The sequence below is a fragment of the Rattus norvegicus genome, chromosome X, assembly GCF_036323735.1.
Source record: "Rattus norvegicus strain BN/NHsdMcwi chromosome X, GRCr8, whole genome shotgun sequence".
NCBI classification, from domain to species: domain Eukaryota; kingdom Metazoa; phylum Chordata; class Mammalia; order Rodentia; family Muridae; genus Rattus; species Rattus norvegicus.
The window spans coordinates 12,676,418-12,691,094 of record NC_086039.1 but is presented as its reverse complement, the minus strand read 5'-3'; the positions used below and the strand labels follow the sequence as shown (position 1 = coordinate 12,691,094).

At 44.2% G+C, this 14,677-nt stretch overlaps 1 protein-coding gene and 1 pseudogene across 1 annotated transcript; one reads left to right on the top strand and one right to left on the bottom strand.

Moving 5' to 3' along the window:
* Nucleotides 1-1,342: 1,342 nt before the first annotated feature.
* On the bottom strand, nt 1,343-3,423 carry LOC134484119 (large ribosomal subunit protein eL19-like; annotated as a pseudogene).
* Nucleotides 3,424-9,551: 6,128 nt separating this feature from the next.
* Nucleotides 9,552-14,443, top strand: Fam133bl1 (family with sequence similarity 133, member B like 1). Its single transcript, XM_063280434.1, has one exon. The coding sequence runs from the start codon at nt 12,563-12,565 to the stop codon at nt 13,283-13,285; it is 723 nt and encodes a 240-aa protein (XP_063136504.1). The 5' UTR covers nt 9,552-12,562; the 3' UTR covers nt 13,286-14,443.
* The last annotated feature ends 234 nt before the right edge of the window (nt 14,444-14,677 follow it).

The following is a 14,677-nucleotide window of genomic DNA, read 5'->3' as shown; positions in this document are numbered from 1 at the left end:
AGGTCTCTGATGGGTATCCTTGGCTTATATGGTTCCAGATCTGCAGGTCTGTATGACTCAGGAGTGGCATGTCCAATGAAGGTAGATGGAGAGCTGGCAGGAGAATGGAGGTCCCCTTGGGATAGCAGACTGCTCAGGGCAGTTTGGCTTGGCCCAGAGGACTCAGAAAGCAGTGAAGATGGTTGGGGAAAGGGAAGCTAACCTATGTGGTTCAGGAGTCACAGGCCTGATGAAGGTGGGAAGAGAGGTGGCAGGAGAATGAAGGTCCCCCTGGGATAGCAGGCTGCTCAGGGCAGCTTGGTTTGGCCCAGAGGGGATATCAAGCAGGGCGGAGGGAAGCTTACCTGTATGGTTCAGGATTCACAGGTCTGATGAAGGTGGAGATAAAGGTGGCAGGAGAATGTTTTATACTCTGTTTTTTTTTTTTAAATTATGTTATATTATTGTCAGGGGGCAGGGGCATGCCTGTGGAGATCTGGTCAGAGGACAACTTTTATGAATTGTTTTTTTTTCCTCCTTCCTGTGTATGAGTTTTAGGGATGGAACTCAGGTTACTAGGTTTATGCATAAAGCATCAGTATCCACTGAGCCATGTAACACGACCCAAAATACTGTTATTTGGTCTGTGAATTTTTCTTCCACAGAAGGAAGTCAGTGTTTTAGCAATGAGAGATTCAAGGTAGGTTTCTGTTAGCTGAATTAATCTGCAGAATAGATATTTCAGTACCAAAATGGAAGGGTTTTTTTTCCTGGCTTCTTCAACTCACTATGTAGCTAAGAATGACCTTGTTGGGGTTGGGGATTTAGCTCAGTGGTAGAGTGCTTGCCTAGCAAGCGCAAGGCCCTGGGTTCGGGCCCCAGCTCCGAAAAAAAGAAAAGAGAAAAAAAAAAAGAATGACCTTGTTAATTGTGGTCCTCCTGACTACCTTTTAAGTGACTATACCTTTTACAGGCATGTACCACCAATGTCCAGTGCTGGGAACAGAACCCAGAGCTTCATGCATGCTAGGCAAGCACTGTACCAATTGAGGCATATCCCCAGCTCCAAAATGTAAGTTGTTTTACATCCATAATATATATGTAATGGTGCCACATAAAGTTGGGGAGTCCTTTACAAGCAGACATTGTTATATAGTAAGCTTTAGGGTAATAGAATCTGCCCTAAAACATCAGTGTCTTAGATAGAGTTTTATTGCTGTGAACATACATCATGACCAAGGCAAGTCTTTTTTTTTTTTTTTTTTTTTTAGGACAAAGGCTTGTTTTATTTTAATGACTGATCTATGTGAGGCTACACAGCCAGGCCACAGCCAGGCCACTGTGTACAGACTTGAGGGAAGTTTTATTTCTTGGTTTCTTCCTCCTTGGACAGAGTCTTGATGATCTTTTCCTTCATGGCCTAGAGGCGTTCCTCCCGGCGCTTTCATGTTTCCTTGGTCTTAGACCTGCGAGCCTCAGCCTGGTTGCCAGTAGCTTCTTGCGATTCTTGTCTGCCTTCAGTTTGTGGATATGCTCCATGAGAATCTGCCTGTTTTTGAATACATTCCCTTTGACCTTCAGGTCCAGGCTGTGATACACATGTCAGTCAGTCTTCTTAGATTCCTGGTATCTCCTGAGAAGCTGGTGCAGAATCCTCATCCTTCTCATCCAGGTGACCTTCTTGGGCATCTGAGCGTTGGCAGTGCCCTTCCTCTTCCCTGTGTCCATATGCCTGCCCTTCCATCGGGCCAAGGTGTTTTTCCAGCAGCAAGCCCAGGAATGGCCAGTCATAGACTCCGGGTAATCACCCCATCTTTGCTCAGCTTCCTGATCTGCTGACGGAAGTTGTCATTGGCAATGTCTTTGGTCTCATTGGGGTCCAACCAGACCTTCTTTTTACCACAGTGAAGGACACTATAGGCAAGCCTCTTCTGTCCCTGAGCATACACATGGCTGCAGACACAGCACCAAAAGGTCCAAGGCAACTCTCATAAAGGACAACATCAAGGTGGGAGCATGGCAGTGTCTGGACAGGCGTGGTGCAGGAGGAGCTGAGAGTTTTACATGTCATCTGAAGGCTGCTAGTGGAAGACTGGCTTCCAGGCAGCTAGGATGGTGGTATTAAAGCTCACAACCACAGTGACACTCCTATTCCAACAGGGACACACCTCCAAATAGTGCCACTCCCTGGGCCAAATATATTTAAACCATGCTGGTCAGTATTCAAAATCTCCAAAACTTCCTCTTCTAATTTATACTACCCATACCATTTGGTCATCCCAATCTGTAAAGTCCATATTAAAAGTTCACCCATCCAAGTAACTCCCACTCTAGAACAAGTTATACCATTTATAAGTTTCTGGCCTCACAGTTCCTAGTTGCTACACCCTATGCCCTTTGTGGGGTGTTGTGAGACCCCAAAGTGGCCCTACATCAGGAGCGCTACCCACAGAGCACAGATTGACAAAGTGACTGCTGCAATAGCAAGAGGGTGTAAGGTTTTTAATCCATGTACATGGGGTTGCTCATCCACGCAGGGAGAGGCAACCCCGAACCCAAAAAGCACACAACTTTTATTCGTTACAGAGGGCAGACTTCAGGAACAGGGTTATCTGGCCCATTCTCATTGGTGGTACACAGGACAAAGGATCTGGTCAGGTATTGGCTGGCCTGCTCAAGGGGCTGTTCTTGGCTCAGTTGGTCACTTTCCTCATCCAGCCCTACACCTGGCCTTGGAGAATCACTGGGAAAGGGCTAAGTTGTCACGTCCCTTGGGGGGTGGGTGGGCAGAATCAGGATGATATCTTGTGGTTGTTCTCGGGATTCTCCACAGGGAGGGGTAGGGGGTCTTTCAGAGAACAGTTGTTTTTGTTTTGTTTTAACTTTACCTCGGTCAGAATAGCCTGGTCTTCTGACTCAATATCTTGATCGCCAAAACATTGTCATAGCATTAGGCAACCTGATGCCAGATGTATTTCTCAAAACCTTGTTTTTATAACTTTGTCTCTCATATCTATGAAACTATGAAACTTTATTTCTTCAGGGGCCTGGTTTGTAATATTGGCATTGTAAGTGGTTACTAGGTCTCACAATGTCAAGCTTGATCAGGTGAGGGTGCTGGAGAAACAGTACAAAGCCAGAGAACATCAGGAACTTGTCTTTCTAGTTTGGCTTGTTTCCTTTTCCTGGCATCTATGGTCACAGTGGTGTATAGAAGATGTAGAACCCACCATTCAGCAATTGCCAGCATCCCGGTGGGTAGCACCCTTTTAGCAATGTATAGGCTATTTGGTGGCAGCAGCTCACCCACAGCGCCATGGCAAGCAGCTCCCTTGTCCCTAGCCTTGCCCACTTTTACCTTGCTGCTTTTCTACTGTCAAACAGTGTGAATGTTAGTCTCTACAGGGCAAGACAGTGCCATGTGTTGGCCTACCTTGGGTCCATCCCTTCAACTCTAGAGATAGCTGCTTCTTTTTTTTTTTTTTTTTTTTCTATTTTTCGGAGCTGGGGACCGAACCCAGGGCCTTGCGATTGCTAGGCAAGCGCTCTACCACTGAGAGATAGCTGCTTCTTGAAATGCTATTCTTCCATTCTTTCCAGTCTTCTGTCAGTCATCCTTTGGGGGGGGGTGTATCTGGGGGTTGCACGCAGGTGTGTTCATGTATGCTAATAAGTCAGAAAATACATTTGGATGCCAGGAGTCTCCTACCATTTTAATTATTTTGAGATAAGATTTCTCATAGGACTGGAGCTTCTCCAAGTAGGCAAGGCCACCTTGCCAGTAGGTGCATGGGGTCAGCCTGTCTCAACCTCTTATCTCATCCTTATGGGAATTACAAGGAAATGGCATCACCATTGGCTTTGACAGAGGTTCTGGGATCTGAACTCAGGTCCTTACACTTTCAAGCAAATATCTTACTAACTGAGCCATCTCCCTAACTCTCCATCCCTTCAGTGAACATCTTTACTTCGTAATTCTTTACGTGAACTGTGCTCAAATTACTGGTATGGTTTCTGTCTCCTTATTGCACCCTAATTGATACACGTGACAAAACTAAATGCAAAGAATCCAGGTTGGATTAAATTCCCCTTTGAAAAATGACATCCTGCCACTGACAAACATAAATATTTCAAAAGCTGTCAGAAAACCAATCCACCACTAGCACAAATTTGCAGCTATAACAGGCAGAAAAAGGATATAAGCCCACATCCACTGCTACAATAGAGACAGTGAGCTAAGAATCAAAAGAGTGTAAAATAAGTTCAGTTTGGACAACTGTAAAACCTAAAAGAAGAATAAGGACACCCCTTACCCCAACACAAAGCATGTGCTGGAGAAATAGTTCCATGGATAAAGATGCTTGCTTCCAAAATCTAACACACACACACTCACACACACTCATACTCTCTCTCACACACACACACTCACACACACGTACACACACACTAATATAAAACATTACAGAGAGGATCATGTTGGGATCTAAGCATCCATGCCATGCTGCTCACCACCACCTATAACTTCAGCTCCACTGGGCCAGATACCTTCTTCTGGCCTCTATGGGCACCAGCATACATGTGCACTTACCCACAAACATTTATGTTATTTTTAAATAATAATATTTTAAAAATAAAAACTAGATTGGGAAAAACGCCACAAATGTACAGGTTTTAAAAATGGGTGCAGGAGAGATGGCTAAGTGAAGTGGAAACTTAAAGGTTCTTTGCAGAGTCAGTTGTATCAGATGGTGTTTTGCTGGAGCAAAGAGGTGAAAGAAGTGTTTTCCTGAAGTGGACACAGGTAAAAGGCTAAGGCAGACTCGTGAAGGAATGTTTGGCTGAAGCAGACACAGGAGAGAGGATGTTCTGCTAAGGCAAACAAGTGAGAGGACACGTGATGAAGGAGTCTTCACTAACAACACACATGTATTGGTCCTTCTTACATTGCATAGTTGAGCTGCATTTGCCAGGACTCCATCGAGAGAAACACCCCAAAACCCTTCTGGTGGTGTGCTGCCGTTTCTTTCTTGCTGCTTCCTAGGACTCAGGCTGATAGGTAGAATGATGTCAGCTGAGACATGCACGTGCTGAGGCAAGACAAGTGGCGAGGCAAGCCACATGGAGAACACCGATGTTTGGAGGGAGTATGAAGAGGACTCCATGGACACACACGGCTGAGCTTGGCTTGCTTACAGAGCTGCGCAGCTACCTAGCAGTGACAGCCAGGACTCAGCAGGAGGGACCAGCAGGAGTGCCAGCCTCTCTCAGGTAAGCAAATATCAGTGAAGATGCGAGACCAACAAGTTTTGCACAGCTAGCTCTATAAGCAAGCCAAGATCAGCCCCCATCACTGTTCATTAAGTCCTATTTATACTCTCTCGAAACATCACATGTCCTCCACAGATCTTGTGTTAGCACCCATCTTGCCCCAGCATGTTCATCTGACGCAGCTGACATCACTCTGCCAATCAGCCTGAGTCCGTGGAAGCAGCAAGGAAGTGCAGCACACCACCAGAAGGGTTTTGGTGCATTTCTGTCTATGGAGTCCAGACAAATGGAGCTCAGCTACGCAATGAAGGGGGACCAATACATGTGTGTATTTAGCAAAGAATCCCTTATCACATGTCCTTTCACATGCTCACTTTAGAAGGACATCCCTTTTACCTGTGTCTGCTTCAGCCAAACATTCCTTCACAAGTCTGCTTTAGCCTTTTAAAAACCTGTGTCCACTTCAGAAAAACACTCCTTTACTTGTTTGCCCCAGCAAAACACCATCCAACACAACCGACTGCAAAGAACCTTTAAGTTTCCACTTCAGCTAAGCCTTTAAGAACGTGTGTTGCCAACAGATTGGGAAAAGATCTTTACCAATCCTACAACAGATAGAGGCCTTATATCCAAAATATACAAAGAACTCAAGAAGTTAGACCGCAGGGAAACAAATAACCCTATTAAAAAATGGGGTTCAGAGCTAAACAAAGAATTCACAGCTGAGGAATGCCAAATGGCTGAGAAACACCTAAAGAAATGTTCAACATCTTTAGTCATAAGGGAAATGCAAATCAAAACAACCCTGAGATTTCACCTCACACCAGTGAGAATGGCTATGATCAAAAACTCAGGGGACAACAGATGCTGGCGAGGATGTGGAGAAAGAGGAACACTCCTCCATTGTTGGTGGGATTGCAAACTGGTACAACCATTCTGGAAATCAGTCTGGAGGATCCTCAGAAAATTGGACATTGAACTGCCTGAGGATCCAGCTATACCTCTCTTGGGCATATACCCAAAAGATGCTCCAACATATAAAAAAGACACGTGCTCCACTATGTTCATCGCAGCCTTATTTATAATAGCCAGAAGCTGGAAAGAACCCAGATGCCCTTCAACAGAGGAATGGATACAGAAAATGTGGTACATCTACACAATGGAATATTACTCAGCTATCAAAAACAATGACTTTATGAAATTCGTAGGCAAATGGTTGGAACTGGAAAATATCATCCTGAGTGAGCTAACCCAATCACAGAAAGACATACATGGTATGCACTCATTGATAAGTGGCTATTAGCCCAAATGCTTGAATTACCCTAGATACCTAGAACAAATGAAACTCAAGACGGATGATCAAAATGTGAATGCTTCACTCCTTCTTTAAAAGGGGAACAAGAATACCCTTGGCAGGGAAGAGAGAGGCAAAGATTAAAACAGAGACTGAAGGAACACCCATTCAGAGCCTGCCCCATATGTGGCCCATACATATACAGCCACCCAATTAGACAAGATGGATGAAGCAAAGAAGTGCAGACCGACAGGAGCCGGATGTAGATCGCTCCTGAGAGACACAGCCAGAATACAGCAAATACAGAGGCGAATGCCAGCAGCAAACCACTGAACTGAGAATAGGACCCCCGTTGAAGGAATCAGAGAAAGAACTGGAAGAGCTTGAAGGGGCTCGAGACCCCATAGGCACAACAATGCCAAGCAACCAGAGCTTCCAGGGACTAAGCCACTACCTAAAGACTATACATGGACTGACCCTGGACTCCGACCTCATAGGTAGCAATGAATATCCTAGTAAGAGCACCAGGGGAAGGAGAAGCCCTGGGTCCTGCTAAGACTGAACCCCCAGTGAACTAGACTGGTGGGGGGAGGGCGGCAATGGGGGGAGGGTTGGGAGGGGAACACCCATAAGGAAGGGGAGGGGGGAGGGGGATGTTTGCCTGGATACCGGGAAAGGGAATAACACTCAAAATGTATATAAGAAATACTCAAGTTAATAAAAAAAAAAAAAAAAGAATGTGTGTTGCTCTTACAGAGGGCCTTAGTTGGATTCCCACACCCACATGGTAGCTTATACCCAACAGCAGCAGTTCCAGGAGAATTTTTTGCCATCTTCTGACCTCTACAAGTACCTTGTATGCACATGGTATACAGATAACTAGATAAAACACTCATAGACATAAACTAAATTAATGTAAAAATATGTTTTAAAATGCAGGAGCTGAAAAGTAAGTCAGTGGATATATTGCAAAGGAGATTAGATATAGCTGAAAAGAAGTAAATACACTGAAATAGATTAAGGCAGTTTCTCTGAATGCTGTGACCTGGAGTAACACAAAATTGAAACATATAAACACATTTGAGGCTTAGAAGATTAAATATACGAACCTAAGAGAAGCCGGGTTGTAGTGGCACATGCCTTTAATCCCAGCACTCAGGAGACAGAGGTAGGTAGATCTCTGAGTTCAAGGCCAGCCTGGTCTGCAGAGTAAGTTTCAAGACAGCCAGGGCTACACAGAGAAATCCTGTCTCAAAACTCACAAATTAATGATAATAATAATAGTAGTAGTAATGATAATGATAATAATAGTAGTAGTAGCAGCAGCAACAACAATAACAGTAGTAATGTTAAGAGAACTGTTTATAGTATGATCCCTTGTATGTAAGAAAGGAAAAGAAAGTGGGGTATGGTTTTGGGGTACCTGAAATTCCAGTACTTGTGACACAATTGGAAGCAAAGATTGAATCTCAAATAAAAATTAAAAACAGTGTGCTCATATTTATTATATTTCCATCGCCAATCACAATGACAGACAAATAATGAAATTAAACGCAATGCATTTGCTGTGTGTGTGGGGGGGTGATGTAGGCAGGAATGGGACTGGGACTTTAATTGTATGCATTTTCTATTGGTTTCACTTATCAAAGTGGTGCATTGGGCTGGCCTCTCTTAGAAGCAGAAGCCAGGATGGGGTTGGCCACTGACTACTGATCAGGGAGATGTCTATAAGAGCGAGAAGGGAGGAGCCTTCAGACAATGCAGTTCTGGTGCCTGGGGAAGGTAGGCTGTTCCAGAGATTCTTAACGCTGCAGTGCAGTTCTGGGAAAGGTTTGACAGGCTGATGAAGCAGCCTCAGGCCCAAAATACCCATCAGAACACACACATCCTGCAGAAATGGATCTGCATTGATGTACATGCCATACTTAGTCACTGGCTGCTTGCTACCGGCAGCCTTTGTGAGGGACTGTGTGTGCCTGCACTGATGCCGTGGTAGATTCAGACAGCAGGCTGAGGCCATCTGTTACTTATGTTCCTCGGAACAAGAGATTAGAGTGGCGTATTTCCGTAGCTGCCACATCATGAGACTAAATTTTGTACTGAAAAGAAAGGAATGAAGACATTTTCAGACAAAGGCTAAGTGAGCTTATCACTCATGTGTCTTCTACGTCAAATAAATTTCCTTGTACATCTAACCATCTCTTTGGCTTTGAACCAGCAGCCTGGTACTGACACTTTGTAGATGTAGCATGGCTTTCTGTGTCACCTGAGGACCTCTTAAGGATTTGCTTCAAAAAGAAATATTTTCAGAAGGACAGGATAGGATGGAAGCAGCAGTGGGACGAAAAGAAGCTAGGGAACATTTGGGAAAGAATTCGATAAGTGTGGGGCCAGCAGCTGCCTCAGCAGCTTGACGTACTCAGTGCGATCACCAGAACCTGCATGGTAGAAGGAGAGAACCCGTTCCAGCAAGTTGGCTGCTCTCTTAGTCCGTGCTCTATTGCTGTGAAGAGAAACCTTGACCAAGGCAACTCTTATAAGGACAACATTTGTTTGGGGCTGGTTTACAGGTTCAGAGGCTTAGTCCATAGTCTACAATGTAGGGAATAGTGTAGCACACAAAGAAGCATGTTAGCTGAGAGTTCTACATCCAGATCTGAAGGCAGTAGAAAGAGAGAGACACTGGGCCTGGCTTAAGATTTGAAACTGTAAAGCCCACCCCCAGTGACGCACTTCCTCCAACAAGGCCATGCATACACCAAAGAGGCCACACCTCATCCCTCTCAAGTAATGCCACTCCCTGGTTACCAAGCCTTCAAATCTGTATCTATGAGGTCAGGACCTTTCCTATTCAAACCACCATAGCCTCTGACTTCTACATGCACACACGAGTGTGTACTTGTGTACATGCACACAAACATACCACCCACATAAAATAAATTTAAAAATCAACAAATATGAAGATAAATCTATTGGCATTATTTATTTAAAAATTTAAACTTGGGGCTGGAGAGCTGGCTCAGTGGTTAAGAGTACTGACTGTTCTTCCAGAGGTCCTGAGTTCAAATCCCAGCAACCACACGGTGGCTCACAACCATCTGTAATGGGATCTGATGCCCACTTCTGGTGTGCATGAAGACAGCTATAGTGTACTCATCTATAATAAATAAATCTAACAAAAAACATTTAAATATGATCTTGATTTCCTGTAACTATAGAAATGAACCAAATTCCCATGGTGCATACCTGTGATTGCAGGACTGGGGAGGATAAGGCAGGAGGATTTTGAATTTGAGGCTAACCTGGGCTAAGTAGAGAGAGAATCTCTCAAAAGACAAATACAACAATGATTAATTGGAGTACATTAAAGATGAAATGAAGCCAGTCGTGGTGGCACACACTGGTAGGATTTGCTGAAGGAGGCAGGGGCAAGAGGATCACGAGTTCGAGGCTGGCCTGGGCTACACATTTAAAAAAATGAAATGAAAATACTAATATGTAGAATTGGAAGTGGGATTGGAGGTATGTTAAGGTCTGTGCATTTGTTATGAGGATTGAAGGACACAATTTCAATTCAGATTTCAAACAAGTTACATGAAAATTTAGGAGAAATGACTGTAGGTCTGGGGAGATAGCTCAGTAAAATGCTTGTCTTTGAGCATGAATACCTGAGTTTGATCTCCATATCCCATGTAAAAATGCCAGATGGGTGGTACACTCTTATAAACTCAGTGTTGGGAAAGCCAAGACAGAAGGATCCCTATGTGGTAAACGTCAGTCCAGTGAAAAAATCCTATCTTATAAGACAACGTGGGTGGCCGTCCTAAGGTTGATCTCAGGTACACACACACAACACACACACACACACACACACACACACACACACACACACACACACAATGAAATTACTCAGGATGTAAATACTTTTCTACTTTTCAGGGGGGAAAAAAGGATGACTCAAAGGGATGAGCCGGAAGGCCTAAGGGCAAAACTGGGAGCTACGGGACTTTATTACCAAGTCTCAATACCTAAAGGAGTTTCTCAGCTGGGTTTTAAAACTGCTTTAACCTAGTGCCTCTTAGGTGGGTCGTTTGTGTGTGTGCCTGTGTGCCTGTGTGTGTGTGTGTGTGTGTGTGTGTGTGTGTGTGTGTGTGTGTGTGTGTGTACCATGTGCATGCCTAAGGCCCTCAGAGACCAGAAGAGAGCATTGGATGTTGTACAGGGAAAATAATTAGTAGAGTCATTATATCTTAGGTGAACATCAGAATGAAGTTGTTTCTAGAAGTTCGTAGACCTTGAAGAAATGGTTGTAGAAAATAGTGATTATTTTTCTGTGATTTACAGAGTTGTTTTTCTGAGGGCACTTTCCAGTTTTTGCATGTTTTACTCACAAGTACTGCAAACAGTGCACAATAAGGACAGAGATTGTGATGTGCTCCTTCAAGAAACATATAGATTAGGTCAGGGGCTTTGCTGTGAGAAACTTGCTTTACCTCCAAAACAACGTTGGGTAGGAATCAATAAATATGTTTCTATATTATAGTTTGAGGTTCAGTCCATCAGAGGCTGGACCTCCCTGCTGTCTTCAAGGCCACATCTCATCTTGGAATGACCTGCTTTCTTTGATCATCCCATGTAACTCAAAACAGGATACCCGATAACTAGAGTTGCAACCAGTTATGAGATGCCATGTGCGTGCTGGGAATTAAACCCAGGTTTTCTGGAGGAGCCATCTCTCTAGCCCTTTTTTCCTGGTCATTTGTTTTTAGCCTGTTTTTTTCCCAGACAATGTCTCACTTAGCCCAAACAGTCTCTGAGACTGACTCATAGCAACTAGACTAGAGCTAACATTTACTGGCAAATAGATTTCAGCCTTGTAAAATCCGAAGCAGAGAAATCGTCTGAGCCTGTCTGGACTTGTGACCTAGTAAACTGGAGCCTAATCATCGTTTTACTTGCTGAGTCTGTGGTGATTTTTTTTGTACAGCAGTAGAAAATCATATGTTGTCTCCTCAAAATATGTCCACCACAGTTGGAAATAGGTTTTTATAGATGTCATTCAGTTAAGATAAAATCGTAGTGGAATAGGGTGACACCTACTCCGATGACTGCTAGCTCTTTAAACATTTTTACTTAAAATGCATGAGGGGGTAGGGAGATCACTCATGTCACAGGACATATGTGGAGGTCAGAAGACAACCTCAAGAAGTTGGTTTTCTCTTTCTAACACATAGGCCCTGGGGATTAAACTCAGGTCATCAGACTTGGCGACAAGTACCTTTTCCCTGGCTGCATCTCTCCAGCCTGCGTCTTTATAAGGAGAGTGTCTGGCAATGAGCCCAGGGATTTGTCTGGTTCTTCCTCCCCAACATTGGAATTACAAGCATGAGCCACCATGGCCTGCTTTTATAGAGTTTTGTTTTGTTACAATAGGGTCTCACCATGTAGCTAGCCCAGCTGGCCTGGAACTTGCTATATAGACCAGACTGGCTCAAGATCGCTGCCTCTTCAGTGCTAGGATTAAAGGTGTGCCCCATCATGTCTCACCACACCCAGGGTTTTTTAAATATGGGTTCTGAGGATTGTATTCAGGTCCATGAGCACTGCAAGGTAAGCAGTTTACTGAATGCTTCCCACTCTTTCGGGATCAACAGCACCCATAGCTCACAATTAATGGGTAACTCTAGTGCCAGGGGATCCAGCATCCTCCTCCTTGGGCACTGGCACACTTGTTCCATACATTTACAGACATACAGGGTTTGTCTGGTTTGTGGGGTTTGAATGAGAATTATCCTCCATAGGCTCAGATGTTTGAACACCTGGTCCCCAAGTGATGGTGTTTGGGAGGTTTAGGAGGTGTGGCCTTATTGGAGAAAGTGCGTCACAAGAGGAAGGCTTTGAAATTGTAAAGACCCGGATTTACGGTGGGGGAGGGGGCGGGGGGGGCGGCGGCGCTTCGGCTCCTTCTCCGGCCTGCTCTCTCTGTGGCCTCATGCGCCTTCGCGCCTTCGGCCGGCTACCATGAGGAAGCGAGACAATCGCGTGGCCTACATGAATCCAATAGCAATGGCTCGGTCAAGGGGTCCAATCCAGTCTTCAGGACCAACAATCCAGGATTATCTGAATCGACCAAGGCCTACCTGGGAGGAAGTGAAGGAGCAGCTGGAAAAGAAAAAGAAGGGCTCCAAGGCTTTGGCTGAGTTTGAAGAGAAAATGAATGAGAATTGGAAGAAAGAACTAGAAAAACATAGAGAAAAAGTATTAAGTGGAAATGAGAGCTCATCCAAAAAACGACAGAAAAAGAAAAAAGAAAAGAAGAAATCTGGTAGGTATTCATCTTCTTCTTCATCGAGCTCTGATTCGTCCAGCAGTTCTTCAGATTCTGAGGATGAGGATAAAAAGCAAACAAAAAGAAGGAAGAAAAAGAAGAGCCATTGCCATAAGTCTCGCGAGACCTCCGCGTCGGATTCAGACTCAGACAGCAAGGATGGTTCAAAAAAGAAGTCAAGGGATGTAACTGAAAGAGAAAAGCGAGTCAGCAAAAAGAGAAAGATGTATGAGGATAAGCCTTTATTGTCTGACTCATTGTCAGAGTCAGACTGTGCAGAGGTGCAAGCGAAAAAGAAGAAAAGCGGTGAAGAGCGAGAGAGAACAACAGACAAAGCTAAAAAGAGAAGGAAGCATAAGAAACACAGCAAGAAGAAGAAAAAGAAGGCTGCCAGTGCAAGCTCAGACTCGCCGTAGCATCCAGAAGACCAGGGTCCTCACAGAGTGCGATGTCGAAGGAGCTCTCAACTGTGAAGATTATGACTTACTTAGTAACGTGCATGAATCCCCTTGTTTTTAGACTTGTCCTGGACTAGTCAGTAACCACTTGGATTCCGCTGTGTGAAGGGCCATGGATGTTGCCTGCTGCTTGAACACCTTTCCCCCTTCCAGTGCTTGGTGACTCTGGGAGATAGTACTTTGCAGTCATACTAGTGGCTAAGATACTTGGAATAAAAGCTAATGTTTTTTACTAGAAGTACTTAAGAATAATTCAACAGGAACTGAATCTGGATCCATATTTTAAGATGTAACCAGAAATAATGAGATGACTCTAGTAAAAATTTTCAAAGTAGGGATTACATTAATATTTCAAAATCCTTACTCTGTGGATAAGTATATTTTAATTTTTCCCCACGTATGCTTTGATTTGCTTGGGGAAGGAGCTTTTAAAGAGGGGGTGGTTTGCTATCTCTTTAGCTACCAGAACAGCGTGCCTTTGATCTCACACATCCTACTGACACAGTAGCCATGCTTCCTGGGAGGGCAGAGCTGGGCACCATCGGTCCTGCCCTGACTGAGGTTAATGACATCCTTAGACTTTGTCATATGCTGCTTGGAATGAACCAGACGTACCCGGCCCTTTGCAGCCTGAGAAAGCCCCCAAAGCTCTGGAATTGCCTCCACATCAGTAATAACTGAATGTTTTTAGTGTTGCGACATTTGAATTCATTTTGACTACACTTTGGCTTTGGAGAGGGATGGTTTACTAGACACTGGTACTTTCTGAGCTGGACAACTGACAGTTGTAAAGCGCATGTGTTACACAAGTTTTAACCAGTCGGGATTTCTACGTAGCCAGTGATAGACACTTCATGTTTTGTATAAACTTTGTTTAGGCTGCAGTGTTTAGCTTTTAACTAACTCTTGCTGTCTTAAGTTCATAACTGTTTAATGGCACACTTTCAAGATATTTAGCATGTAAAAAGCAGGACTTTTGGTCTTTGTTTTTAACGGCTTCATATTGAAGCTGAGACTTACCACAAACAAGTTGAGTGGCAGGCCTGGTATGCTGTATCTTGTTACATAAAGCTATTGCCAGAATCTTAGTAAACACATGTTTTAAAAAAACAAATAGCTTGAAGGGGCTCGAGACCCCAAAAGTACAACAATGCCAAGCAACCAGAGCTTCCAGGGACTAAGCCACTACCTAAAGACTATACATGGACTGACCCTGGACTCTGACCTCATAGGTAGCAATGAATATCCTAGTAAGAGCACCAGTGGAAGGGGAAGCCCTGGGTCCTGCTAAGACTGAACCTCCAGTGAACTAGTCTATGGGGGGAGGGCGGCAATGGTGGGAGGGTTGGG

Bases quoted from the DNA above. Each gene is read 5' to 3' on its own strand.
- Fam133bl1 (XM_063280434.1), top strand. From the start codon at position 12,563: ATGAGGAAGCGAGACAATCGCGTGGCCTACATGAATCCAATAGCAATG.